Source organism: Dendrobates tinctorius, unplaced genomic scaffold, assembly GCF_039654945.1.
Source record: "Dendrobates tinctorius isolate UK_male_01 unplaced genomic scaffold, ASM3965494v1 ptg000140l, whole genome shotgun sequence".
Lineage (NCBI taxonomy): Eukaryota > Metazoa > Chordata > Amphibia > Anura > Dendrobatidae > Dendrobates > Dendrobates tinctorius.
The window spans coordinates 12841997-12869086 of NW_027361808.1; the positions used below are offsets into that span (position 1 = coordinate 12841997).

A 27090-nucleotide genomic window follows, 5' to 3' on the forward strand; every position below is an offset into this window, starting at 1 on the left:
GGTGGGTGGTAACAGTTGCCCTGATTGTATGGACCAGCCATAATGTTAAGTGTGTAACAGTACAGACACAGAGGGCTAATGGATGCATAAAGCATGTGGGAACATTATGCGGGAAATCTGGTTATGGTAAAACTTTTGGCTGTGCCACACAGGGATAGATTAGGTTAAAGTGTTGAGGCGATAGGCCAGTCTGAATAAATGCGTTTTCAGGACACGCTTAAAATTGTGGGGATTGGGGACTAATCGTATTGACCTGGGAAGTGCATTCCAAAGAATTGGCGCGGCACGTGTAAAGTTTTGGAGACGGGAGTGGGAGGTTCTGACTATTGAGGATGCTAACCTCAGGTCATCAGCAGAACAGAGGGCGCGGGTAGGGTGGTATACTGAAACAAGGGAGGAGATGTAGGGTGGTGCTGAGCCATGGAGGGCTTTGTGGGTGAGGGTAATAAGTTTATACTGAATTCTGGAGTGGATGGGTAGCCAGTGTAATGACTGGCACAAGGTAGAGGCATCGGTGTAACGATTGGTGAGGAATATGATCCTGGCAGCAGCATTCAAGACAGATTGGAGAGGGGAGAGTTTGGTAAGAGGGAGACCGATAAGAAGAGAGTTACAATAGTCGAGACGAGAATGAATAAAAGAAACAGTAAGAGTTTTTGCAGAGTCAAAAGTAAGAAAAGGTTGAATTCTAGAAATGTTTTTGAGGTGCAGATGACAAGAGTGAGCCAGTGATCGAATGTGGGGGGCAAAGGAAAGCTCGGAATCAAGTATGACCCCAAGACAGCGGTCATGTTGCTGGGGAGTAATAGTGGAACCACACACAGAAATGGCAATATCGGGTCTAGGTACATTAGTAGAGGGAGGAAACACCAGGAGTTCAGTCTTTGACAGGTTCAGTTTCAGATATAGTGAGGACATGATATTAGACACAGCGTTTAGACAATCGCCGGTGTGTAAGTAGTAAGGTGTGTAAAGTAGTAAGGAAAACACCAAACTATGCTCTTGTATTAAACTATGAAACACAGCTCTCTATCAGCAGCCCTCACTTAGAGTGACTGAAACTTGTAGTCCACCCAACAGCACAGTAAAGGTAACATTGAAATTGCCACACCAAGAACTTCAACTACAAATACAAGATGTTAGAAGTATGGAATACCTTACAGCTTTATTAAATAATGCAGTTGAGTGTTTTGACGTAACATGGACTTTATCGGACACATACTGGGTTCAAAGAGACCTTTAAGGGATGTAGTTGCAAAAGGTGATATAGATCAGATAAGTGAAGTAAACTTGGTTCTTTTCCCACCTTCTCCAGTCCCAATGTCTTGTCATGTAGGAAAAAAGGGGAGAAAAGAACAATGCATAAAGGTTGCGCACGCCTGAATATAGAAAACTGAGAAAACTGTATCAAAATAATTTTATTGAATGACCAAAAAAATACACATACAATATAAAACACTATTAAAAAAAGAACAAAAGACGACAATACAACACCCAAGGCGCCGTGACTATCCTTATGGCTGGCAAGGCATATTAAGCCTATATTGGATATACAATATAAAATTACGATATAACCAGTTGTAAATATGGGCTATGACTGACATCGGCAAACTTATAGGAAGCTCCACCAAGACTGCTACATATATGCCATGTAAGCAGCCAAAATTGGGCGTCCCCAAAGTTGGTAAAAAAGAGCATGAGGCAAAATAACACCTGTGATGCTAATTAGTGGACACACCTTGATTTAACATGTCCCTTTTGTCACATTATTTTCAGGGGTACCAGCTTTTCTGCCCAGGCTTATTTCATGAGTTTTATTTTTTTTTTTTAAATTCTGTGGAAGCATGGTTGAAAAGCAATGTCTGACTTTCATTTGTTCATTTTAATAGATTACTTATTTATTATTACTTTTGTCAGATTCAAGTTATTTGTGTTACAATTGTGGGTTTTTCTGTGATTAACTGTGGGGAGATAGACTGGACCGCGGGTACCTGCATGCCGGGTCTGGAACTGGAAAGGCTGCATCCTTTGTTCCCGGGGGGGAGCCTGAGTGGGGCGAACCTTCCCCTGCTGTCTAGGGGAAGCCTGAGCAAGGAGGTCCTTCCTGAGGATGGAGAAGGGCGGGGAGAGCCAAAAAAGGGAGCGCAGCAGCAGAGGCATAAAAGGAAAAAGCGCACAAAGCAGGGCAGTGTGGCGCTGGCGGGGAGCAGAGCGGTGAGCAGCGCGCTCTGCTTCCCCCACCAGAGAGTAGTGGTGTGGTGACGGGCAATATAGAAGGAGCCCCTGTCGTCTGCAGAGAGCGCTGTTCAGAGCAGAGTCGTGCCAGCAGAGCAGAGCCATGCAGAGCCGTGTCAGCACAGCTGTGTACACAGAGCAGAGCTGAGCCTGGTGTTGTTGCAGCAGCGAGAGAGAGAAGTGCTCCATCCGGGGAGTACCAGCCCCACACAGACCAGTGACCGCTGTCACCCGCCCCAACCGTGGGGACCAGAGAGAGAGCCGGGCACTGTATACTCGGTGACCTACATAAAGCCAGGAGCCAGACACTTCAGGATCGCGAGTACAGTGCGTGTGCTGTCTGAAAAAGACCGGTAGCGTGACCGTAACCTACACCCCGACTGTGCTAGTAAATCTCGCCCCCAGACACTTGTGACTTGACTTGGCCTTCGTATACTTGCAGAGCCACTCTGGGCTCGTGCAGGACTGAGGCCACTACAGTATATGGACTAGGGACAGTAGAAGGTACCGGAGACCGACCACGGTCACCAGAAGATGGGGTATTGTCATTTACTTGGCCCAACTGGAAAGGAAATTGTGCCAGCTGCTGTCGGTGCAATTGAGTACGCAGCCGGAGCTGCAGATTTAGGACTTCCTAAAACGCTTGCTACTGAACTGCCCTTAACTGTACCGTTGTACCTCACTTTGCAAAATCCGTTGTCATTTATATTGTTGAACCTTTTACCTCTCTGCGTGCAGTATTCCCCTGTAAATAAATCTGTTAACGCTTGCTCTGCCTGCGTCCTGTCACTGTATCCTGCGTTCCTGCTTGTTAACCTTACAAAACAAGGGGTACCAACAATTTGACCACATGTGTAGATAATTTTTTTTTTCCCAGGCCATTTGCGATTGTAGTATGAGTTCTCTTCCTTAGTTCAAATATCTTCTTAGAATTTTATCATCAGGCAGTTTTTTTTCCACATTTCTTATTTTTAATTTTAGCTGTTTTTACTTTTTTATAGTTTGCCATCGGATTATCTAATTAAAGCCCCCGTCACACACAGAGATCTCACTAACAAGATCGCTGCTGAGTCACAAGTTTTGTGATGCAACAGCGAATTCACCAGCGAGATCGCTGTGTGTGACACTTATCAGCGACCGGCCCCCCTGCCGGGTATCGCTGATCGTCCTCGAATGGCCAGGACATTTTTTTGATCGCTGGTCTCCCGCTGGCCAGCATCGGTGCGTGTGGCAGGCGGGAGACCAGCGATCAGCGAGCTGGTAACCAAGGTAAACATCGGGTTTCTAAGCGCCGCACGGTGCATTGAAAGCATGTCAAGGTGTGGAAGTGCATGTATTTCTCAGTGTGGCTTCATACTTGATACTAAATGAATCAAAATGTTTTGAAAATTTTATTTCCATTTTTTCTTCATTTGAAAATCATTACAGCAGCTCTCAATCCTGTTATTTTATTAATCTATGACTTTTTTCTTCTTGGTGTTGCAATTTCAATATTGAGGATTGTAAATTACACAAATTAACAAAATAGCAATAATCGCTAATTTACAAGCAAGAAAAATGAACCATGTCCATATAAAACAAATAGATGAATTCTAAATACTCAACTAAAATGTCTAGATTTGGAAGGATATGTGTATTTATGTCAAGAAGAAGATGATAGTAATTATGTAAAATTATTGATTGTAAAACAGGTTTGTATGGCTGCTTACAGCTGCAAATAGAAATGATCATTACACAGTATTTACTGTAGATGAGATCTGCTGTCTGCTTTACACCTGTTGGTATTTACAGACGACGTAGAAGTCTAAGGGTGTGTGCACACGCTGCGGATTCTGCTGCGGTTCCGCAGCAGATTTGGCCGCTGCGGATCTGCAGCAGTTTTTGCTGCGGTGTACAGTACCATAATATCCTATGGATATTAAAAACCGCAGTGCAGACGGTGCGGATTTTTCCGCGCGGTTTTCCTGCGGTTTCTAAACCGCAGAAAGAATTGACATGTCAATTCTTTTTGCGGATTCCGCTGCGGTTTACCATCTCCTCCATTGTAGAGATGATAAACCGCAGGCAAAACCGCAGGCTAATCCGCAGGTAAAACCGCAGGTCTTTTGACCTGCGGATTTTATAAAATCCACGCAGCCAAATCTGCACCCCAATCCACAGCGTGTGCACATACCCTAAGAATAGCTATTTCTTTATTGAAAGTGAACCATTCATGGTATAGACGTTTGGAAAATTTGGTACTGCATGTATAGTTGCAAGAAAAATCAACCATTTTGGAATTACTTACCGTATATTACTGCATTGATTAATAATATAATGTGGTCTGCTTGATATTAGAGGCCACTATCTGCTTGATATTATAGGCTACCATACATTTTACACCATGTGGGTCGTAGATCATCTATATCGATGGGATCAGTCGACAGTGTAATGTGTATGGGGCATGTGTGATTTCGGACGGCCATTAGCATTGCTCTCCCGGAGATACAGTAAGTTGCCAGTCAACATTCCGTTGGCACTTTTCTCGTAGAGTAAAAGGGAGAGTCAGCTGTAGCTGTTGGCTGTACGATAGACCAAAGCATCATTCGGCTAACCGCCATCTCATCTATATGGCTGGCTACAGTCACAATTTTAGACAAGCACAATCTAATAATATAGTTAGGCTAAATTCACACAAGCAAATGAAAAATTTTGATTTTTAACCGAGAAAACAAAAGATGTCTCATTTATATTGTCTCCCATATGCCATTCATATACAAGCAGTATGCTATCTGTATGGCTGTTTTTTACATCCGTATGGCATTTGCTTTTATACATCATCAGTTAATATAATTTACAAGACCATATACAGTTTTATAATTGCAATGTAGCTGTAAAAATCGGATGCAGTATGGATGCTCAGTATGGGATCCGATTTTTATTTTTTACACATCCACAGACTTGAATAGTCAAGCCTCATCCAAAATATGGAAGCGTCCATGTGAAATCCTGTCATCTGAATTGCCAAACTGAATAACTGTAGTCTGAGTGTTGTCCGTGTGAGGTCGAGTTTTTTTCAGAGTGGGCACTAGGACCAAAAACACGGTCATATAAGCATACTCTCATACTGCTATATTGTTCATGTCTTTTATTGAGTTCACTGGGGCATGTTTATCAAAATTGCTTTATCGTTAGTGCAAACTTAGAATAGGCAGTCATAATATGCACCAGATTCATCCCAGTGTCTATGTGGAAACAGCTGATACAGTAACCCTGTCTAATCTAAGTTTAAACTGCCTATTAGTTGGATTACTTTGTGCCAGAAATTTGCACCACAATTTTAGCACATGGTGTTGCATTTAGGGCATATATGTATTCTATGTGTATATATCTGTTCTTTGGTTTGTGTTTTAACCTGTCATTGAGCTCCATTATGTCCATTTTACAAGCCGCCGACAAAATCTCGGCAGACAGATGTCACACGGATGTCAAACAGATACTTAGATGCGACAAAATCGCATCCTTGCTTTAAAATCGGATGACATATGGATCACTGTTCATGAAACATTTGTGCGATTGTCAAAAACGGACCAATTTTTTTGTCGTGTGTGTGACTCCAGCCTTAGGCTGATACATGATTGGCCACCACACGATGCAATTCTCTCCACCATTGTGGCCTTTTCTCCAGTCAGAAAAGCCTTGTTTCCCTAGCGCTGTTTTGATTATGTACTTTAATAATTTTCCAATGATCTATTCCTGGTATTGTCAATAGAAGAAATGTGCTGAAAGGCAAATAAAATTCACACATCTGCTACATGTACTATTCTGCTGACCATATGTTTATAGCGCAGCAATTGGGGAACTTGTGGGCGCTCAATTTTGTTTTGTTCTTCTACTTAAACTATTAAACTACAGCACTGAGCTTTCTACATCAGTTCCATAGACTGTGAAAGGAGCAGTAACATATGTGTGACCATCTCCCCAATTAAACAAGGAACACTGGACCCCTGTTTTTTAGATTTGTTTTGGCCCAAGCAGTGGGACCTCTAATAATCATACATTTGTCGTTATACTCATAGATGATAATTGTCTGTTCACGTGCCAGTGTCCGAATATACATCATCAGCACGTATAGTGCAAGTTACTAAAGTTAATCGCTTGCAAGAAAGCAGGAGGTTGTGCCCCCAGTAGAATTGTAGAAAATTGCCCAAGTTTTTCAAGAAGATAATGCTTCAGGTAATGCCAACTTTTTTTTTTTACCCTGAAGCATGTTTTTTAGCATTTTTGTTGTCATTTACTGAGCGCCTTTTGACGTTTTTGAATGCCTGTGCTTTGGGATCTCTTTACTAGCGCTATCTCTTTTTGGTTATCTTTTCTATTTGGGTTTTCAAAATGTTTTTTAACTCCAGTCAACGATAATGAAACCCATAGTTCTTTTTGAAGCAACAATTTTGACAAAATGCTTAAAAGAGGCCAGGGCATTTTCTGAGCATCTTCCGAGGCATCCCATTGACATTTGCTATAAAGTAAAGAGATTATAAATAAAATGGATGAAGAACGCTCAGGTTACTTCTTTTACCGCTTGGCATCTTTAGACACATAAAACAGTTAAAAGACGCTCAAAAGACAACATATGAACAGCAAGTCGTTTTTCCATACAAATGCATATGCTCGTTTTTTTCAGCTTTTATTTAGCACTTTTTAAAGCAATTTCCAGAGGGGAATTTGTCTAAAAATATATTGGACATACCGTTATTAGTGCTTATATTATTCCTGCAATCAATTTCCCATTTAGTTTAACTTCTAAGCATTCAGCACAAAAGTGTCATGTTATCTTTTCCATGAATTACCTGATTTATGTATCCTAACCTGTTCAGCATCCTGCTTTTCAAAATAAATTATATTTTTTAGGAAAGGAAAAATTATTATTTTTTATTTGTTTTCAGCTTGTATTATTCAAATTATCATCCGGTACGGGCTATCCAGATTATTAAAGTGGGCAAGCTCCAGCTACATCTGGGCATACTTCCTGACGCTAAGACTACTTTCATGCAGGTCAGTGCAATGTTCCACTTCTAATAAACTATTTTCAGTTATTTGTCTTTTTTTATTATAATTTAAAGGTCACACTAGGCATTTAATTGTCTTGATTTAAGATCTCAGTGAGAACTAATGATCTGAATTCATCCTGCATGTCTCCAAATGCAGATCACTGATAATAATGACATAACCATGCAGAACATCACTGATGTCAGTGATCTGATACTGGAAAATGCAGAAAAGACATACATTGTGTCTTCTCTGCATCCCATCTTGCCTTCTTTGCCACAGGAAACACAGATGATGTCAATAAATGTGAATCTATGAGTCATCCACTTTAGGGAGGGACAGAGTTAGTAGAGTTAAAGGGAGCTTAGAGATTTCTCTGTCACATAGAAAGTTGCCAGCATTGTAAATGAGATATGGCACATTTCTCATTGCCACCGAGGTTCTGCTCCAATGATATTGATGACGTGTTATTAGGATAGGTCAATATCAGATCGGTGAGGGTTCGGAAACCACTACATCGTTGCATAGTGCCCGCTGCTGCCAGCTGAAGAACTGAACAGCACAGCTTCGTCAACTGTTTAGTGGCTTCTGTAGGGTATTGTAGATCCACTCCAATTCATTTGAGTAGAAATGGATCTATGTCTCCCTCAGTATAGCTCAGACAACTGCAGCATATCTCCATCAACTGTTAAGTGGCTGCTACCTGTGATGTGTGGCAAGAGTGGACCCTCTGGGTCATGGCATCGAAGCTCCCAGGGGCGAGCTGACCAGGTGGTGCCGACCACTATACAGGGACCATTAGGAGCAGGTCAGAGGGAGTCGAATACCGCGACAGCTGATACCAAGAGGGACGGCTCCGTGTGAACGAGATTGCCTATCCGGGCCTGGGGAACTGAGGCTAGCAAGGCGGAGGCTAAGACAGGTGGAAAGGAATACGGATGTGGAGGTGCAGGGGACTAAGCAGGAGGACACACCAAGCAGGGATCAGGGGCGACCGGAGTCAGGGGCGACCAGAGTCAGAGCGACCGGAGTCAGGACGACTGAAGTCAGAGAGCGTTAGGACGTGGCCAGAGTACCGTACAGGATGCACACGATAATCAGGCGCCTCCATGATGGAGGACCCGCCTGATATATCCTGTCCTGGAGCTTCATTGGAGATCGCTCCACCGGGATGGTGCAGAAGGAGTAAGGGGAGAGAGGAGGGCGCGCCCGCGGCCTAAGGCGCATGCCCAGGACAGGAGCAAAAACCAGGAGGTTAGCGTGCACTCTAGTCCAATAACGAGGTGCAGGTGTAATGGACCAATATGTCCTATTACCAATAATAGTCTTATTCACCGCACACTCAAAGGGGTTTCATGCAAATAAGTGTCCATTTTATTATGTACAAAATATGTGGGAGCCAAACAAGAATATATAGCATAAAGTAGAAGCGATATAAATATGACGTTTCGGCTCAGTCCGAGCCTTTATCACTTTATCGCTGAATCCAGAGTCGGATCTTTGCATAAGGTGCGCAGGGAAGAAAAGAACTCCCAAGAGTGCTGCTCTATAGCAATATAACATCAGCCACCTTTCTTGGGCTATTTTCTTGGGAGTTCTATTCTTCCCTGTGCACCTTATGCAAAGATCCGACTCTGGATTCAGCGATAAAGTGATAAAGGCTCGGACTGAGCCGAAACGTCATATTTATATCGCTTCTATTTTATGCTATATATTCTTGTTTGGCTCCCACATATTTTGTACATAATAAAATGGACACATATTTGCATGAAACCCCTTTGAGTGTGCGGTGAATTAGATTATTACAGGACAGGAGCAAGACAGGGAGGAGGATTAGCATGCTGGATCCCCCGAGCTGCTGGACAGAAGGCTGAGGACACAGCGTGGCGGCAGGAGCGGGGAGACGGGGGGAGATCCTGGGAGCTCCAGCAGGGGGAGCGGGGCCTGGCATGACAGTGCGTGCCGGTACCGACCTGACAGCCGGCGCTGGCATGACAGGGAACACCGGCACCGGCCAGACAGGCGGCGCCGGCATGACAGTACCCCCCTTTATGTCTCCCCCTCTGGAGATTGGCCAAGGATCTCTCTATGATGCGTGGAGCATCAACATTCTCTCGAGGTTCCCAAGACCTCTCCTCAGGACTGAACCCCTTCCAATCGATGAGGAAGAAGGTCTTTCCCCTAACCTTTTTCATGGCCAAAATATCTCTCACTTCAAAGACGTCATCTGCCCCTACTGGCTGAGGAGCACCGGGAGGAGCAGGACAAAACTGGTTGAGGATGACTGGTTTCAGGAGCGAGACATGGAAGGCGTTAGGGACCTGGAGTGAAGCAGACAGCCTCAATTTATAGGCCACCTTGTTAATGCGTCCAAGAATCTCAAAGGGGCCGATGTATCGGGGGCCCAGCTTGTAGGAAGGGATTTTCAAGCGGATATGTTTGGTCGACAGCCAGACTTTGTCTCCAGGACGGTATGGTGGAAGATCCCTCCGCCTCTTGTCAGCATGTCTCTTCATCCGGAGTGCGGCCTGTACGAGAGCCTCCTTGGTCTTCCTCCAGACTTGGGCAAATTCTTGGGAGAGTGCAACGGCAGCAGGAACGCCAGAGGAAGAAGATATAGGAAGAGGTACACCTGGGTTCTGACCATAGACAACAAAAAAAGGGGATCGGGTGGTAGATTCATTAGAATGGTTATTATGCGCGAACTCTGCCCAGGGAAGGAGATCTACCCAATTATCTTGATGTGCGTTAGCGAAGTTGCGTAGGTAGGAGGTCAAAACTTGGTTGACTCGTTTGACTTGCCCGTTGGTCTGTGGGTGATATGCAGAAGAGAAATCCAGAGATATGCCCAAGAGTTTATAGAGCGCTCTCCAGAAGCGGGAGGTAAACTGTACCCCGCGATCAAACATGATCCGTTGAGGGAGCCCATGTAGTCTGAAAATTTGATGAATGAAGATCTTGGCCAATTCTGGAGCCGTGGGTAAGCCACACAATGGAACGAAATGAGCCATCTTGGAATATCTATCTACTGCCACCAAAATAGTTGTGCATTCGGAGGAGCGAGGTAGATCAGTAACAAAATCCATGGCGATATGTTGCCACGGAGCTTCGGGGACAGGCAACGGGTGTAGGAGGCCGGAGGGCAACCTTCTGGGTACCTTGTTTCTTGCACAGGTCGGACAGGAGGCTACAAAGTCCAACACATCTTGACGGAGGGAAGGCCACCAGTAATAGCGGGAAAGAAGAGCGAGAGTCCTCTTGGTGCCAATATGTCCTGCAATCTTGGAGGAGTGACCCCAGTGCAGCACTTCTACCCTTTTTTCTTGCGGGACGATGGTCTTGCCCGGCGGGACAGGGTGAAGACTCACGGGGGCAACCGTGATAACTTTGGCAGGATCGATGACATAAGACAGAGCTTCCTCTACTTCGGAAGACTGCAGGGACCGGGACAGCGCGTCAGCCTTAGTATTTTTGTCACCAGGTCGGAAATGGAGCTCGAAGTTGAAGCAAGAGAAAAACAATGACCACCTGGCTTGTCTGGAGTTAAGTCTTTGAGCCGACTGGAGGTAGGCTAAGTTTTTGTGGTCAGTAAATATCAAAAAGGGATGGACAGCCCCTTCCAAGAGATAGCACCACTCCTCCAACGCTATCTTGATGGCTAGCAATTCTCGATCTCCAATCGTGTAATTGCATTCTGCGGGGGAGAACGACTTGGAGAAGAACCCGCAAGGAGCCAAGTGTCCGGTGGGCATCCTCTGGGAGAGGATCGCCCCAGCCCCCGTGGAGGAGGGGTCCACCTCCAGGACGAAGGGCCTGCTGACCACTGGTCGATGCAAAACTGGACCTGTGGCGAAGGCCTGCTTCAGGGTGAGAAAGGCATCCTCAGCTTCCGACGGCCAGATGTTGGGTCTTGCTCTCTTCCGGGTAAGGGCAGCAATAGGCTTGGTTAAAGAGGAGAAGCAAAGGGACGAATTGCCTATAATAACTTGCAAAGCCCAAGAATCCCTGGATGGCTTTCACCCCGACAGGACGCGGCCATTTGAGCACAGCGGACAATTTCTCTGGATGCATCCGCAGCCCAGAATCCGTGATGATATACCCCAGGAAGGGTAAGGAGGTCTGCTCAAACAGGCATTTCTCTATTTTGGCATAGAGTCGATTCTCCCGTAGGCATTGCAAGACTAGGCGTACACTCCTTCTGTGGGAAGGCAGGTCGGGTGAAAAGATGAGAATGTCATCTAGGTATACCACGAGACATGAGTAGAGAAGATCCCTGAAGACTTCATTAACAAATTCTTGGAAGACTGCCAGAGAGTTACAAAGTCCAAGGGGCATAACCAAATATTCATAATGGCCATCTCGCGTGTTGAAGGCGGTATTCCACTCGTTTTCGGCACATATTCGGACCAAATTGTAGGCCCCCCGGAGATCCAGCTTAGTGAAGATCCGGGCCCCATGCAGGAGGTCACAAAGCTCGGGAATGAGTGGTAGAGGATACCTGTTCTTGACCGTGATGTTGTTTAAGCCTAGGTAGTCGATGCAAGGTCAAAGGGATCCATCCTTCTTCCGAACAAAGAAAAACCCCGCCCCTGCTGGGGAAGATGAATTCCGGATGAAGCCCTTGGCCAAGTTCTCCCGGATGTACTCCGACATGGCTGAAGTTTCTGCCGGGGACAGCGGATAGGTTCTCCCCCTGGGAGGGCTGGCTCCAGGAACCAGCTCGATGGGGCAGTCGTAGGCCCGATGAGGAGAAGGGTCTCAGCCTCCTTCTTGTCGAAGACATCCGCAAAGGAATGATAGGCCTTGGGAAGCCCTGATAGATCCACGGGTGCTTGGTGCAGACTAGAGTGGATGACTGGCAGCAGACAGCGTTCATGGCAAGAATGACCCCAGCGAAGGACTTCCCCCAAGCGCCAATCCAGGACTGGCTCATGCAGCCTGAGCCAGGGCAAACCCAGGAGCAGGGCATGGGACAGATTGGGCAAAACATAAAAAGCAATTATCTCCCGGTGCAGGGTTCCGATCTGCATCTTCAACTCAAGAGTAACCGTGGTAATGGACACAGGTAACGGTTTGCCATCCACAGAGGAGATCATAGGCGGTTCTTCAAGGGTGACAACTGGAATCCGGAACTTGTCAACTTATTCCATCCGAATGAAGTTGCCAGCCACACCCGAGTCCACATACGCCTCCACAGATCTACGCTCCCGACCTAGGATAATTAATGCTGAGACCGTAAGGGGTAGAGAGGAAACAGAGTTACCTAGGGAGGCCTCTCTTACCTGGCCTAGGTGGAGGAGTTTCCCGGTCTCTCCAGACAGGAACATAGAAAGTGATTGGCTCCATCACAATAGAGGCATAACCCTTGCACAAGTCTCTCCCTGCGCCGCAGCTCAGACAACTTCACGCGGTCGACCTGCATGGGCTCTGGGGCAGCACTACTGGGAGGCTTGGTGGAACGTGGACTAAAAACCGGATTAAACCTAGAGGGCCCTCTCTCCCTGAATGACTCACGAGAGCGCTCCTGGAACTGTAGGTCAATACATGTGGCCAGGGATATAAGGTCCTCTAATGCAGTGGGGGTGTCCCTACCAGCAAGCTCGTCTTTGATTTTACTCGAAAGACCCCTCCAAAAGGCCCCTACCAAAGCCTCATTATTCCATCCCAGCTCCGAGGATAGTGTTATGAAACGAATGGCATACTGTCCCACTGTATGAGTTCCCTGATGGAGGTTAAAAAGGGACTCAGTGGTGGAAGCCAAGCGCCCTGGTTCATCAAAAACCCGGCGGAAGGTGTCCATGAAGTTTTGTATGCTGGACACAACTGGGTCATCCCGCTCCCATAGGGGATTCACCCACGCCAAGGCCTCCCCCTCGAGATGGGATATGATAAATGCCACCTTGGCGCGATCAGATGGGTAGTGCTGGGGCAAAAGCTCGAAATGTAAGCGGCATTGGTTGAGGAACCCCCGACACAATTTAAGATCCCCGCTATATCTAGGAGGCTTACCCAAACGTGGCGGGGGGTGAGGGACTGAGTCACGAGACGGGGCAGAGGCCCCGGCAGAGGACTGAAGGGAAAGTAAACGATCATCAACAGAAGCCATATAACTAAGGATATGGGACTGAGTATCACGCTGCTGCGCGAGCTCCTGCTGGAGTCCCGCCAGCAGGGGGGCACTCCCGGGATCGGAGGTTTGCATGGCGGACAACCAGGTGTCCATGGATTTCATAAAGGCCATAATCTGGGTTTGGTTCTCCCGCAAAAAGAGTAATTCTTTTTGGGTCGTGGCCGAGGCACCAGCGGGGTCCATGGCCTGATTATACTGTGATGTGTGGAGAGAGTGGACCCTCTGGGTCACGGCACCGAAGCTCCCAGGGGCGATCTGACCAGGTGATGCCGACCCCTATACAGGGACCGTTAGGAGCAGGCCAGAGGGAGTCGAATACCGCGACAGCTGATACCAAGAGGGACGGCTCTGTGTGAACGAGATTGCCTAACCCGGCCTGGGGAAATGAGGCTAGCAAGGCGGAGGCTAAGACAGGTGGAAAGGAATACGGATGTGGAGGTGCAGGTGACTAAGCAGGAGGACACGGCAACCGGAGGCAGGGGCGACCGGAGTCAGGAGCGACCGGAGTCAGGACGACTGAAGTCAGAGAGCGTCAGGACGGGGCCAGAGTACCACACAGGATGCACACGATAATCAGGCCGCCTCCATGAGGGAGGAGCCGCCTGATATACCCTGTGCTGGAGCTTGATTGGAGATCGCTCCACCTGGATGGTGCAGAAGGAGTTAAGGGGAGAGAGGAGCACGTGCCCGTGGCCTAAGGCACATGCCCAGGACAGGAGCAAGACAGGGAGGAGGATTAGCATTCTGGATCCCCCGGGTTGCTGGACGGAAGGCTGAGGACGCAGCGCAGTGGCAGGAGCGGTGAGCGGAGAGATGGGGGGAGATCCTGGGAGCAGCAGCAGGGGGACCGGGGCCCGGCATGACAGTGCGTACTGGTACCGACCTGACAGCCGGTGCCGGCATGACAGGGAGCGCCTGCAACAGCCTGACAGGCGGCGCCGGCATGACACTACCATAAACTGCAGATCTTCTCCCAGTCACATAAGCAATACTTGGCTGTTACTGGTGCCCAGAACAGCTGACTGGTGATGTGTATCCACTGATCTGATATTGATGAACTATCGTAAGGACAGTTCATCAATATCATTGTAGTGGAGCAATCCTTTAAGCCTGTAGTGACAGACCCATCTAGCGATTGATGTTGTGCGCACGAAAATGCAGTGAGAGAACAGACTCTGAAGGACCACTTTATTAGGGAAACATGCCCTTTGATAACTGAAGCTCCTCTATACAGAAATTGGACATGTGAGCTTGGTGGGAAAGATAAAATCACGTGAAGAAGTTTTTCATGGATCCATTTCAGTGTGAATCCACATTAAGATGGAAATATCAAGAAAATTGAGCAACTTTGATTGAGGCGGGATCATTGATGCTAAATTAGCAGAGACCAGTAATTTAAACACAGTAAACCTTGTGAGGTTTTCTCATATTGTCAAGAATATACGGAGAATATTGTGATCAAGGAATAGTATCCGGTGAAATGGAATCCTGTGGTCATAAACAACTGAATGGCAAAAGAGATCAGGGGGGATTTAATAACAGGTGACCAGTTTGAGTGCAGTTGTTAAGAGAAACAGTAGAGCAAAAGTCCAGTGAGAAAATGCGTGCAAAAATTGGATTACTGAGCAGTGGAAAAACATTACCTGGTCAGATAAATTTTAACCCCTTTCCAACATCAGGTGTAAAAGTACGCCGATGTTGGACTCCCTCCCTTTGATGTGGGCTCCGGCGCTGACCCCACATCTTTTCCAGCACATATCAGCTGTTGTAAACAGCTGACATGTGCCTCTAACAGCCACGGGTGGAATCACATTCCACCTGCGGCTGTTAACTAGTTAAATGCCGCTGTCAAACTCTGACAACGGCCTTTAACATGCACTTCTGGCTAGTGAGCCGTAAATCCCACCCATTGGTGCCCGTATCACATGACCGCAGGTCACCGATGGTTGGCATGACAACCAGAGGTCTCCAGTAGACCTCTATGATTGTCACTGCCGGATTGCTATGAGCACTGCCCGGTGTTTGGCGCTCATAGCAAGTCAGCAATTCTGCTACATACCGGCGATCTGTATGTAGCAGAGGCGATCGAGTTATGTCAGCTTCTAGTCTCCCATTATTGACTACTGAAGCATGTCAAAAGTTAAAAAAAAAAAAAAGTTTTTAAAAATATTAAAAAAATAAAAAAATATAAAAGTTCAAATCATGACCCTTTTGCCACATTCAAAATAAAACAATAAAAAAAATCAAACATATACATATCTGGTATTGCCGCGTTCAGAATCGCCCAATCAATATAAAAAAAAATTAACCCAATCGTTATAATGGCGTAGCAAGAAAAAAAGTCAAATATCCAGAATTACGTTTTTTTGGTCGCCGCAACATTGCATTAAAATGCAGTAACGGGCGATCAAAAGATTGTATCTGCACCAATATTATATCATTAAAACTTCAGCTCAGCAAAAAATAAGCCCTCACCCAGCCCAAGAACAAGAAAAATGGACACGCTACGGGTATCAGAAAATGGCCCTTTTTTTAACAAACTGGAATTTTTTTTCACCACTTAGATAAAAAGAACCTAGACATGTTTGGTGTTTATGAACTCGTAATCAGCTGGAGAATCATAATGGTAGGTCAGTTTTAGCATTTAGTGAACAAGGTAAAAAGAAATCAAAAAGCAAGTGTGGGATTGCACTTTTTTTTTCAATTTTACTGCACTTGAAATTATTTTCCCATTTTTCGCTACATGATATGTTAAAACCAATGGTGTCGTTAAAAAGTACAACTCGTCTCGCAAAAAACAAGCCCATATTGACCAAAAAATAAAAAAGTTGTGGCTCTGGGAAAAAGGGGAGCAAAAAATGAAAATGCAAAAACTAAAATACCTTTGGGAGTTAAGGGGTTAATTAAAAATAGTTTGGTATAAGTGGCATGAATTGAAGAAACCTTCCTGTCAAGTATCAATAGTTCAGGCTGATGGAGGTGGAGTAACAGAGTGGGGAATATTTTCTTTGGCATACCGCTAATTCTGTGATAACTGTGGATGAATGTTTGGACAATAGGGGCTTACTACCTCCAGTAGGTGCAGACGCCCAAAAATGATACATATCGAAGCACACGTTCGCTCTATTGCCACCATTTTGGTCTACGGCCCATCAACACATAAGTCCGAATCCTGTTTTGTGGGGGATTCTGACATAAGCCCTGACGTGTGCCACTAAACGGATGTGAAAGCACCTATGGCAATAGGACACTTTCAGCAGGACAAAGCACGATGATGGTAGTCATGGATTGATTCTACAAACAGCAAATTTATCTTGATTTTCTGGCCTGGCCTCCAGATCTTAATCCTGTAGACAAAGTAGAACAGTTTAGTCAAAGCATGTCAGTACCTCCTTTTAATTTGCGTCAACTACAAACAGCTTTCAAGTGGAAGTCCAACATGCTACTAGATGGATGTCTCTAATATCATGGAGATTCAGAGTAGATTACTATCTAATGACGTGGGGACTGCTTCATTAGAACCTTAAGTTACAGTGATCTGACAGAAGGGGATTAAACAGTTTATTCAATGATTTCTAAAGTATTACTATTCATATCCTACATCGGTATCTTCTTTTATATGTAAAATAGCAATGAACAATATGAACCACTTTTCCTATTGTGTGGGCTAGGCTGTATTACTTTCATAATAAAAATATTAAAAAGGAGAATAAATCCTGAAAAATGCCTACTATTCACTTTGTTACTGAAATATACAGTGGGTGCGGAAAGTATTCATACCCCTTTACATTTTTCACTCTTTGTTTCATTGCAGCCATTTGGTAAATTCAAAAAAATCATTTTTTTTCTCATTAATGTACCCCATTTTAACTGAAAAAAACAGAAATGTAGAAATTTTTGCAAATGTATTAAAAAAGAATAACTGAAATATCACATGGTCATAAGTATTCAGACCCTTTACTCACTATTGAGTAGAAACACCCTTTTGAGGAAGTACAGCCATGCGTCTTCTTGGGAATGATGCAATAAGTTTTTCACACCTGGATTTGAGGATCCTCTGCCATTCTTCCATGCAGATCCTCTCTAGTTCAATCAGGCTGGATGGTGACCGTTGGTGTACAGCCATTTTCAGGTCTCTCCAGAGATGCTCAATTGGGTTTAGGTCAGGATTCTGACTGGGCCAGTCAAGAATGGTCCCAGAGTTGTTCTAAAGGAACTTTGTTATTTTAGCTGTGTGCTTAGGGTATTTGTCTAGCACTCAGGAATAGGTTTTCATCCAGGATATCTCTGTACTTGGCCGCATTCATGTTTCCATCAATTGCAACCAGTTGTCCTGTCCCTGCATCTGAAAAACACCCCCATAGCATCATGCTGCCACCACCATGTTTCACTGTTGGGATTGTATTGGGCAAGTGATGAGCAGTGCCTGGTTTTCTCCACACATACCGCTTAGAATTATCACCAAAAAGTTCTATCTTTGTCTCATCAGACCAGAGACTTATTTCTCATAGTCTGGGAGTCCTTCATATGTTACTTAGCAAACTCTATGTGGGCTTTCATATGTCTGGCACTGAGGAGAGGCTTCCAATGGGCCACACTGCCATAAAGACACGATTGGTGGAGGGCTGCAGTGATAGTTGACTTTGTGGAACTTTCTCCCATCTCCTTACTGCATCTGTGGAGCTCAGCCACAGAGATCTTGGGATTCTTCTTTACCTCGCTCACCAAGGCTCTTCTCCCACTACTGCTCAGTTTGTTTGGATGCCCAGGTCTAGGAAGACCTCTGGTGGTACCAAACTTCTTCCATTTAAGGAATATGGAGATGACTGTGCTCTTAACAACCCTGAGTATTGCAGAAATTCACTTGTGAGGTCTTATATAAACAGGTGTGTGCCTTTACAAATCAAGTCCTATCAGTTTAATTAAACACAGCTGGACTCCAATGAAGGAGTAGAACCATGTGATGCAGCAGCAAAAAAGGCAAATGCAATTCTAGGATGTATTAACAGAAGCATACAGTCTAGATCACGTGAAGTCATTATTTCCCTCTACTCCTCTTTGGTCAGACCTCATCTGGAATATTGTGTCCAGTTTTGGGCACCACATTTTAAAAAAGACATCAACAAACTGGAGCAAGTTCAGAAAAGAGCGACCAGAATGGTGACCGGTCTGCAAACCCTGTCTTATGAGGAAAGGTTGCAGGATTTGGGAATGTTTAGTTTGCAAAAGAGAAGACTGAGAGGAGACTTAATAGCTGTCTACAAATATCTAAAGGGCTGTCACATTGTAGAAGGATCAACTTTATTCTCATTTGCACAAGGAAAGACTAGAAGCAATGGGATGAAACTGAATGGGTGGAGACACAGATTAGATATTAGAAAAAACTTTTTGACAGTTAGAGTGATCAATGAGTGGCACAGGCTGCCACGAGAAGTGGTGAGTTCTCCTTCAATGGAAGTCTTCAAACAGAGGCTGGACAGACATCTGACTGGGATGATTTAGCGAATCCTGCTTTGAGCAGGGGGTTGGACCAGATGGCCCAGGAGGTCCCTTCCAACTCTACGATCCTATGATTCTATGATTCTATGATCTCAAGGAGGATCGCAAGGAAATGGACAACATGTGAGTTAAATATGAGTGTCTGAGCTAAGGGTCTGAATACTTATGATCATGTGATATTTCAGTTTTTCTTTTTCAACAAATTTGCAAAAATTTCTACATTTCTCTTTTTTTCAGTCAGGAATGGGGTGTAGCGTGTATATTAATGAGAAAAAAATGAACTTTTTTGAATTTACCAAATGGCTGCAATGAAACCCATATCTGTGGTAGTACTGTGCTAAAAAGCAGCTGTGTGTACTCTCAGCTCATATCTCTGGGGGTACTGTGCCAAAAAGCCACTATGTGTACTCTGCAACCCATATCTGTGGGAGTACTGTGCCCAAAGCCTCTGGTTGTACTCTGCAACCCCACCGGTGAGAGTACTGTGCCTTTAAGCCGCTGTGTGTTTTCTAGTAGTCTGGGAAATAAATAATTGGTATCAGCCATGTCGTTGCCATTAAGGGTACGTTCCCATGATCAGGAAGTAGCAGCGCTTTGGATGCTTTTTTCACTGTGCCCAAAGCACTGCGTTCTAATCACGCAGATAAATCTGCATGTTTTCAATGAACAATATAGATTTACCGCATCCAATACATATCTGTTGTTGTCTCGCAACAGAAAATGACGTGCTGCACCTCGAATACCCCCGTCGCAGGTGAGTTTATACAGCATCAAGTAGAAGCACAGCGAGCATGGAATTTCTTTAAATCCCATCCACTGTGCTTGTACTGTACAATGCAGCATTTTGAACGCAACGCAAGTGCGCTGCATCCAAAATGCAGCTAATCCTGATCGTGAGCGCATAACTTTATAGACTAAAGACATAGTTTTTCACTACCGCTGTGTGTTTTCTAGTAGTGTGGTAAATAAATAATTGGCATCAGCTATCTTGTCATTTTTAGGCCATAGAAATAATTTTTTTTAAAGCAGTGTGTGTTTTATAGTAGTCTGGGAAATAAATAATTGGCATCAGCGATCTCATTGCCATTTTTAGGCCAAAGATGTAATCTTTCAGGACCACTGTGTGTTTTCTAGTAGGGTTGCAAATAAATTTACTCTTCCGCCATCTCTTTGCAAGTAGTTAGATAAAGCACTTCCAAAAATGAAAAGAGCATCAAATAGGGGATGTGCACGCAGTCGTGGTGGTGGTGGTGTAGCTGATGCATGGCGAGGCATGATCATTCTGTACCTGCTGCGTGCCCAAATACAACACCTTTCTCTGATACACACAGGAGACAGGACGTTCCCAACTGCAGAGTCTTTCAGCATGGTGCAGGGTTGAAGAGTGGGTGGAAGATGATGCAGGGGATGATGAGGTCCTAGAGCTCACATGGAGCGGAGGCCTTCCATGTTACATGCCCAGTTCGAAAGAAGAGGAGTTGGCCATGCTGCTACTGCAGCACAGCAAAGGAGGAAGCAGGGTGCAAAGGTGCAGCAGGCGGCCCACTGCGCCGCTGAAGTGAGCACACTAAAGTCAGCTCAAAAGAGTTCCCTGGCATGGCATTTTTTCAGGGAATGTGCTGCTGACAAGCAACAGGTAGTTTGCACGCTGTGCCGTCAGACCCTTCAGCGAGGCATTAATGTTCTGTACCTGAGCAGTAGCACCTGTTTGACAAAGCATCTGAATTCCAAACACGAGGTGCAGTAGAGCACACACCTTAAAATGCATAACAGATCTGAGTCTCCTCCTGCTCCCTCTTCTGCTGTGGTCTCAGCCTCTTCCTCCCGCTCATGATCAACACGACCTCCTGCCTCCCTGAAAAGAGAAGATTTGACAGCATCACCACCACCAGCTTCTCCACACTGTAGAAAGATAACCTTCGGCACTCAATAAGTTACTAAATAATGAAAGTTTCAAATGATTTCCAATTTATCGAACAAACGACATAGTGGGGAAAACAGACATTCAATCCGTCTGACGTTTCAGCACCAATGCCTTTCTCAAAGAAGTCTACAGACATTTAAACAAAAAATGAACATAATAAAATTAACAACATTCATACGATACAAACAAAGAAATCATCAAAATTCGGGATACAAAAAATAGGAGGGAAACGAAAATATTAGAGAGAACTATACATCAACAGCCGGCAGCTGTGTGCTTTATTGCGAACATGTTTAATGTGATGTGATAGAAAAACCAAGATAGTTCTATAATATAGGCATAATAAGGAAAAACCCAACAAAGAAGAAAGAAAGGGTAAGTGAAAAAAATGAGAAATAGTTTAGTACTGCTGAAATGAATACTCTGGTATAACCAGCAGTAACCACAGTGGAAATAAATAATGTAATAAATGGAACAAGATGGACAAAAAGAAGGGTGTGTGTGTGCGGGTACCATTATCCAAAGAAAGGAGACATATATCATTTAATGAGTCTTGCAATATGACTTAGAATAAAAGCCAAATCAGAAACTCAATTTGCAGACATGGTGTTTCGGGCTATTGGCCCTCGTCAGTGCAAAGGGTCGATTGTGACTTGTAGGATCGCTACTACCAACAGGTGGCGCTATAGAGTTCAAGTCCTCTTTCTCTGAAGAGGCAATTTGCATATTAAATTTCCCAGAGGAGCATTGCACGGCGAATAAGCCTCCTTACCTTGACAAGCCAGAGCTGGTATGTCACTCCACAAGGAGAAACCTTACCCCTTAGACCTCAGTCCAGAGCCTCTCACCTAGCCGAATCAGTTCTCATACTTTGCACTGACGAGGGCCAATAGCCCGAAACACCGTGTCTGCAAATTGAGATTCTGATTTGGCTTTTATCCTAAGTCATAGTGCAAGACTCGTTAAAGGGTTGATTGTGACTTGTAGGATCGCTACTACCAACAGGTGGTGCTATAGAGTTGAAGTCATCTTTCTCTGAAGAGGCAATTTGCATAACCACCCATATGTGGACCAGTATCTCCCAAACTGCCCACTGGGTAAATGTAATTATGGGCTGGGACAGAGGCAGAAGGTGTTATAGCCCATGTCCAACCACCACAGAAGATTGCTGGATGTTTATCTGTTGCCTCCTACTCCGCCTCCTCATCCGGTCACAATAAGACCTGCACCACCTTCTTCAGCATAGCCAGGGGAAAATGGCAGTAGGCTGTTCTGAAACTCATCTGTTTGGGGGACTAATCCTACATCACGCAGGAGCTATGGACTGGGATCAAACAGCAGACGTATGAGAGGTTGGTGCCGGTGAACCTCAAGCACGGCCTGGTGGTGTGCGATAATGATCGAAATCTTGCAGCAGCTTTAGGCCTAGCTGGTTTGATGCACATCCCTTGCCTGGAGAATGGGCTGAACTTGATGGTGCAGGGCTTCCTGAAAAACTACCCACACGTGTCGGACCTGCTGCTGAAAGTGTAGTAGTAGTGTGTGCACCCTTTCTGAATTCTCACTCTGCTGCTGCTTGCCTGTCTGCATTGCAGTGTCACTTCTGCCTTCCCGCTCACCAGCTGGTATGTTACGTACCAGCAAGGTGGAACGCCACCTTGCATATGTTGGAGAGACTATGAGAGCAGCAGCAGAAAATATTGGAGTTTCAGCTGCCAAATGCTTGGCTGAGTCGCTCTGAGGAACAACACCAATTCACCACCCATGATTGTCCCTCCATGTGGAACGTGAGTGCCATCTTGCGCTGCTTCGAATATTCCACCAATATGGCCAACACTGATGACGCCATCATCAGTGTTACTATACCAATTATATGCCTGCTTGAAAAAAACAATTCAGGCCATGATGGATGCAGTAGTTGCACAGGAGGAAGAGGAGCACGGCAAATTTACAGTTTTCAGACCTGTCATCTACACAAGTCTCAGAGGGTAGATTACTGTCTGTACAGAAGCCAGGTACCCAACTGTACACCCAATGGACAGTTTAGGAGGATGATGAGGAGGAGGAACAACCACGTTGAGAGCAGGGTGGCACTCAGATCAGCTTACGTGGGTGGGGGATACAGAGTACCAAGACGATACACCTCCCACCGAAGACAGCTTGTCGTTGCCTCTGGGCAGCCTGGCATACATAAGTCAATACATGCTGCAGTTATCACTGTAGATGAATGGATGGCCACCTTGCTGGATCCCCGCTACAAGGACAACGTACTATCATTACTTTTATCACTGGTGCGGGAGCGCCAAATTCATGATTACAAGAAGACTCTTGTAGAGAAACTATTGATGGTTTCCCCACCTGACAGCAGGGGCTCAATGTTAAAACAAGGCAAAAGCAAAGGAGGAAGTCACCAACACAGCTGGGGTACCACCAGCACCTCGAAAGGCAGGATTACCATGGCCAAAATGTGGCAAACCTTTATGAGCATGCCACAAAGTACAACACCACCATGTAATAGGGTCTGTATTAGCAGAAGCCAGCGTTACAACAACATAGTGGAAGCGTACGTGTCCACACGTCTCCATGTACTAACATGTTCTGTGGGTGACATTTTTAATACCATTCTGTGGGAGTAATCTTCCCCATGCTCTTTGGATGAAATTTTTAGTTTCAATAAATTTTTATTTAGAAATGTATTAAACCAAGTCCAAGCTATGAACTCCCATGCAAGGGAGAGTAAACTAACAATTTAACATACATTCAATAAACTTCAAATAATATAAGGGAAGACAGGACATAGACAGGGGTGGGGAAAGGCACATAAGATTTAATTATACGATATCCAATAATCTATAATGGTATCATCAATAACCAATCCAGGGCGTTTAAAGCGGTTATGCAACTAAATATTGTAGGATCATATATGAATCCCATCCCAGGCCATGACCAGTTCTCAATTGGCTATGGAGAGAGCCTTAGTGCCTGATCCAGTTCAGTATCTGAGTGAAGCTCAATCCAGGGATGCCAAACCCTGAAGAAAGAATCCCATGTGTCGGTTCTAGTTGCTTCTGTTCTTTCATATAACATAATGTCGTTCATCTTCTCTTTCACCATAGATATTGACAATGAGGGCGACTTCCACTTTGTCGCAATGTGGATATTAGTGGCCATACATAAGTAGTTTACTAGCTTCTGAAAGCTTTTTGGAAGCCGGGAAGGCCTGGTTCCCAGTAAAAGGGTAGAAGGTTCCAGAACATCCGGTCCACCATACATCTGTGCTATCAGATGCTTCACCTTCTCCCAAAGCCCAGAAATCACCGTACAAGACCACCAAATATGTTTCATGTCACCAGATAATCCACAGCCCCTAAAACAGTCTCCCGAGACATTATGAAAAATGCTATGAATTTTTTCCGGTACATAATAGACTCTGTGCAATAGTTTTAAGGAGGTCTCCACAAGAGAAGTCTGGTGACTACCTTTTGATAGGGTGTCACAGCTATGATACTATTCAACAATTGACTGTTCAAACCCCAGATCCTCCTCCCATTGTAACATATACTTCAATTTTTTATCATCTTGTGGAGAATTTATAGCATAGTAGATCAATGAGATCGTTCCCCTGCCCAAAGGGTCTTTTAGACTTTTGTTTACAAAACTCGTTGCCCTGAGAGTAGTACCGCTCGGGAGGATCAGCTTTGCAAAGTGGAAGATCTAGTTTAATCGCATTACCTCCCTAACTGGAGGTTCAAATTTTTGAACAAATTCCTGTCTGTCAAGTAAGATATTAAATGGGGAACACAAATGTTTAAGTATACGAATACCTTTCAGCTTCCACCAAGAAAAAATTTGTGACTCAAGGCCTGGCGGGAACATGGGGTTTTGTAATATAGCTGTCAGGGGAGAAGGGCTTGATTGTAAGTTATATTTAAACCAGTCTTTCCTCCAAAGAAGCAACGAGTGGATTGGAAAAGGAGCCACAGTCATTAACCCCTGTGAAAGTCGGTCTGTGGTCCACATTAGGCCTGATAAAGAGAATGATTTAGAGAGAAATGATTCCAGAATAACCCATCTCGGACTATTGAGATATGAACACGTACTTATTAATTGAGCAATCTGTTCCGACTTGTAATAAAGTGTAAAATTAGGGAGGGATAAACCCCCTTCTGTTCATAAGTTTTTGCGCAATTCTGGGTTGTTTTCCTAGCCAAAGAAACTTAGACATCATAGAGTGTAAATGAGTGAACGTTCCGGCTGGTACCATAATTGAGAGGGACCTAAATAGATATAAGAAGCGAGGCAGTGATACCATTTTTAATGCATGTATTCTGCCAAGCCAGACTAACTTTGAGGAAGCCCATCTATCCAGTTCCCTCTGGAAGTTTTGGATCAGTGGAGTGTAATTCCACCTTAACAGAGTTGACCTGTTGGCTGTTAAGTTGATACCCAGATATGTTAGATAATGTTCTTTGTGTATAAACCCAAAATGGGATGCTATATTAGTTTGCTCTGTCTTAGGAAAATTTACAAATAATGCTTCGGATTTATCAATGTTAATTTTTAACCCTGAGATCTTCTCAAATTCGTGAAGGAGGGAAAACAAGTGAGGTAGTGTAGTGTGGGGACTTATTAATGTTAGCAGGAGATCATCCGCAAAGAGGCTGACTTTGTATTGGTCTCCCATATTCTCAGGGCCCAGGATATTCTGATCTCTCCTTATTGCTTCTGCTATGGGTTCCATTGCAAGTGCAAAAAGAGCTGGAGATAGAGGACAGCCCTGCCTGGTACCCCTCTGAATATTAATTGGAGTGGGATGTGCTGACAGGAGTTTTAAATAAGCAATAGGGCTATCATATAACAATTGTAGGCACTTTATAAGTTTAGGGGAAAATCCGAATTCCAATAGAACGTAAAAGGATATGTCCACCGAATCGAAAGCCGCCTCAATATCTAATGCAAGCAGTAGAAGTTGCTTTCGATGTAGGTTAGTTGTATGAATAATATTTAACGCTCTCCTAATATTATCTGGGGCCTGTCGCATTGGTAGAAAACCAACCTGATCCCGATGGATGAGGTGAGGGAGGATTTTATTGATTCTGATAGTCACAATGGATGTAAAGATTTTTAAGTCAATGCTTAAGAGGGATATAGGTCTACAATTTTTTGTGAGATGATCTTTCTTAGGTTTAGGGATTATGGTTACATGCGCCACGTAGAACCCAGGAGGCAACTGTGAGCCATTTAGTAGTGAATTACAGAGGTTTTTTATATGTGGTATCAGCACATCGCTAAATTTTTTATAATATATTGCTGTTAAACATCCGGTCCTGGGGCCTTTCCGTCTTTTAGTTTTTTTGATTGTTGAAACTATTTCCTCCTCAGAGATGTCTAAATGGAGTTCTTGTGCCGTGGACTCAAATTAGGTAGATGTAGTTTGTGAAGGAATGATTGGATGAAATTTTTAACTGGACTACCAGTAACAAGCCTCGCAGTGGACCGCCAGCTCAAACCAAGATCATAGTACCAGCTTTTTGTCAGCTCCTGCTTGTACGCTACCGGAGGTGAAACTGTGGAGTTGTGGGGGAAATGTGAAAACATGTCCTGTGGGTGAAATTTTTAATAAGAATTTGTGGGGGTACTCTGCCCTATGTTCTGTGGGTAAAATTGTCAATAAGATTCTGTGGGGGTACTCTGCCCCATTCTTTCTGGGTGAAATTTGTAAGTTGCATCTGTGGGGGTACTCTGGCCCATGCTCTATGTGACAATTTTTTTAATAAGATTCTGTAGGGGTGCTGTGCCCCATGCTCTGTGGGTGAAATATGTAAGCTGCTAATGTAGGGATACTCTGCCCCATGCTCTTTATGTAAAATTTGTAAGTTGCTTCTGTGGGGGTACAATGGCCTTTTGCCCTGTGGGTGACATTTTTAACAAGATTCTGTGAGGGTACTCCCCCAAGCTCTATGGGTGATTTTTTTATAAGATTTTGAAGGGGTACTGTTCCCCCTTGCCCTGTGGGTGAAATGTGTAGGTTGCTAATGTTGAGGTACTCTTCCCCATTCTCTTTGGGTGAAATTGTTAATTGGACTGGTGGTAGCATGCATCAGTCTCTGTGAGGGCACTGTTAAAATTGTTATGTTATTCATTTACTTCCTATTTTACCATTATTGCTATGGTGACTGAAACCCTTTAAGTCATTTTCCTATCCACATTTGTTTGCAGGGCAATTGTCCTGCTCTTACCGCCATTCTGCTTCCTTTTGCAGCCCCCTAGCCCT

At 44.6% G+C, this 27090-nt stretch overlaps 1 protein-coding gene across 3 annotated transcripts in view; it reads left to right on the forward strand.

The window, feature by feature from the left end:
* The window catches only part of SMYD3 (SET and MYND domain containing 3), a 1185047-nt gene that overhangs the window by 1109326 nt on the left and 48631 nt on the right, over window positions 1-27090 (forward strand). For all 3 annotated transcript variants that reach the window (XM_073545142.1, XM_073545139.1, XM_073545141.1), the window contains one exon: window positions 7161-7269. In XM_073545142.1, the coding sequence (XP_073401243.1) occupies window positions 7161-7269 (109 nt within the window). The remainder of the gene's footprint in view (window positions 1-7160; window positions 7270-27090) is intronic.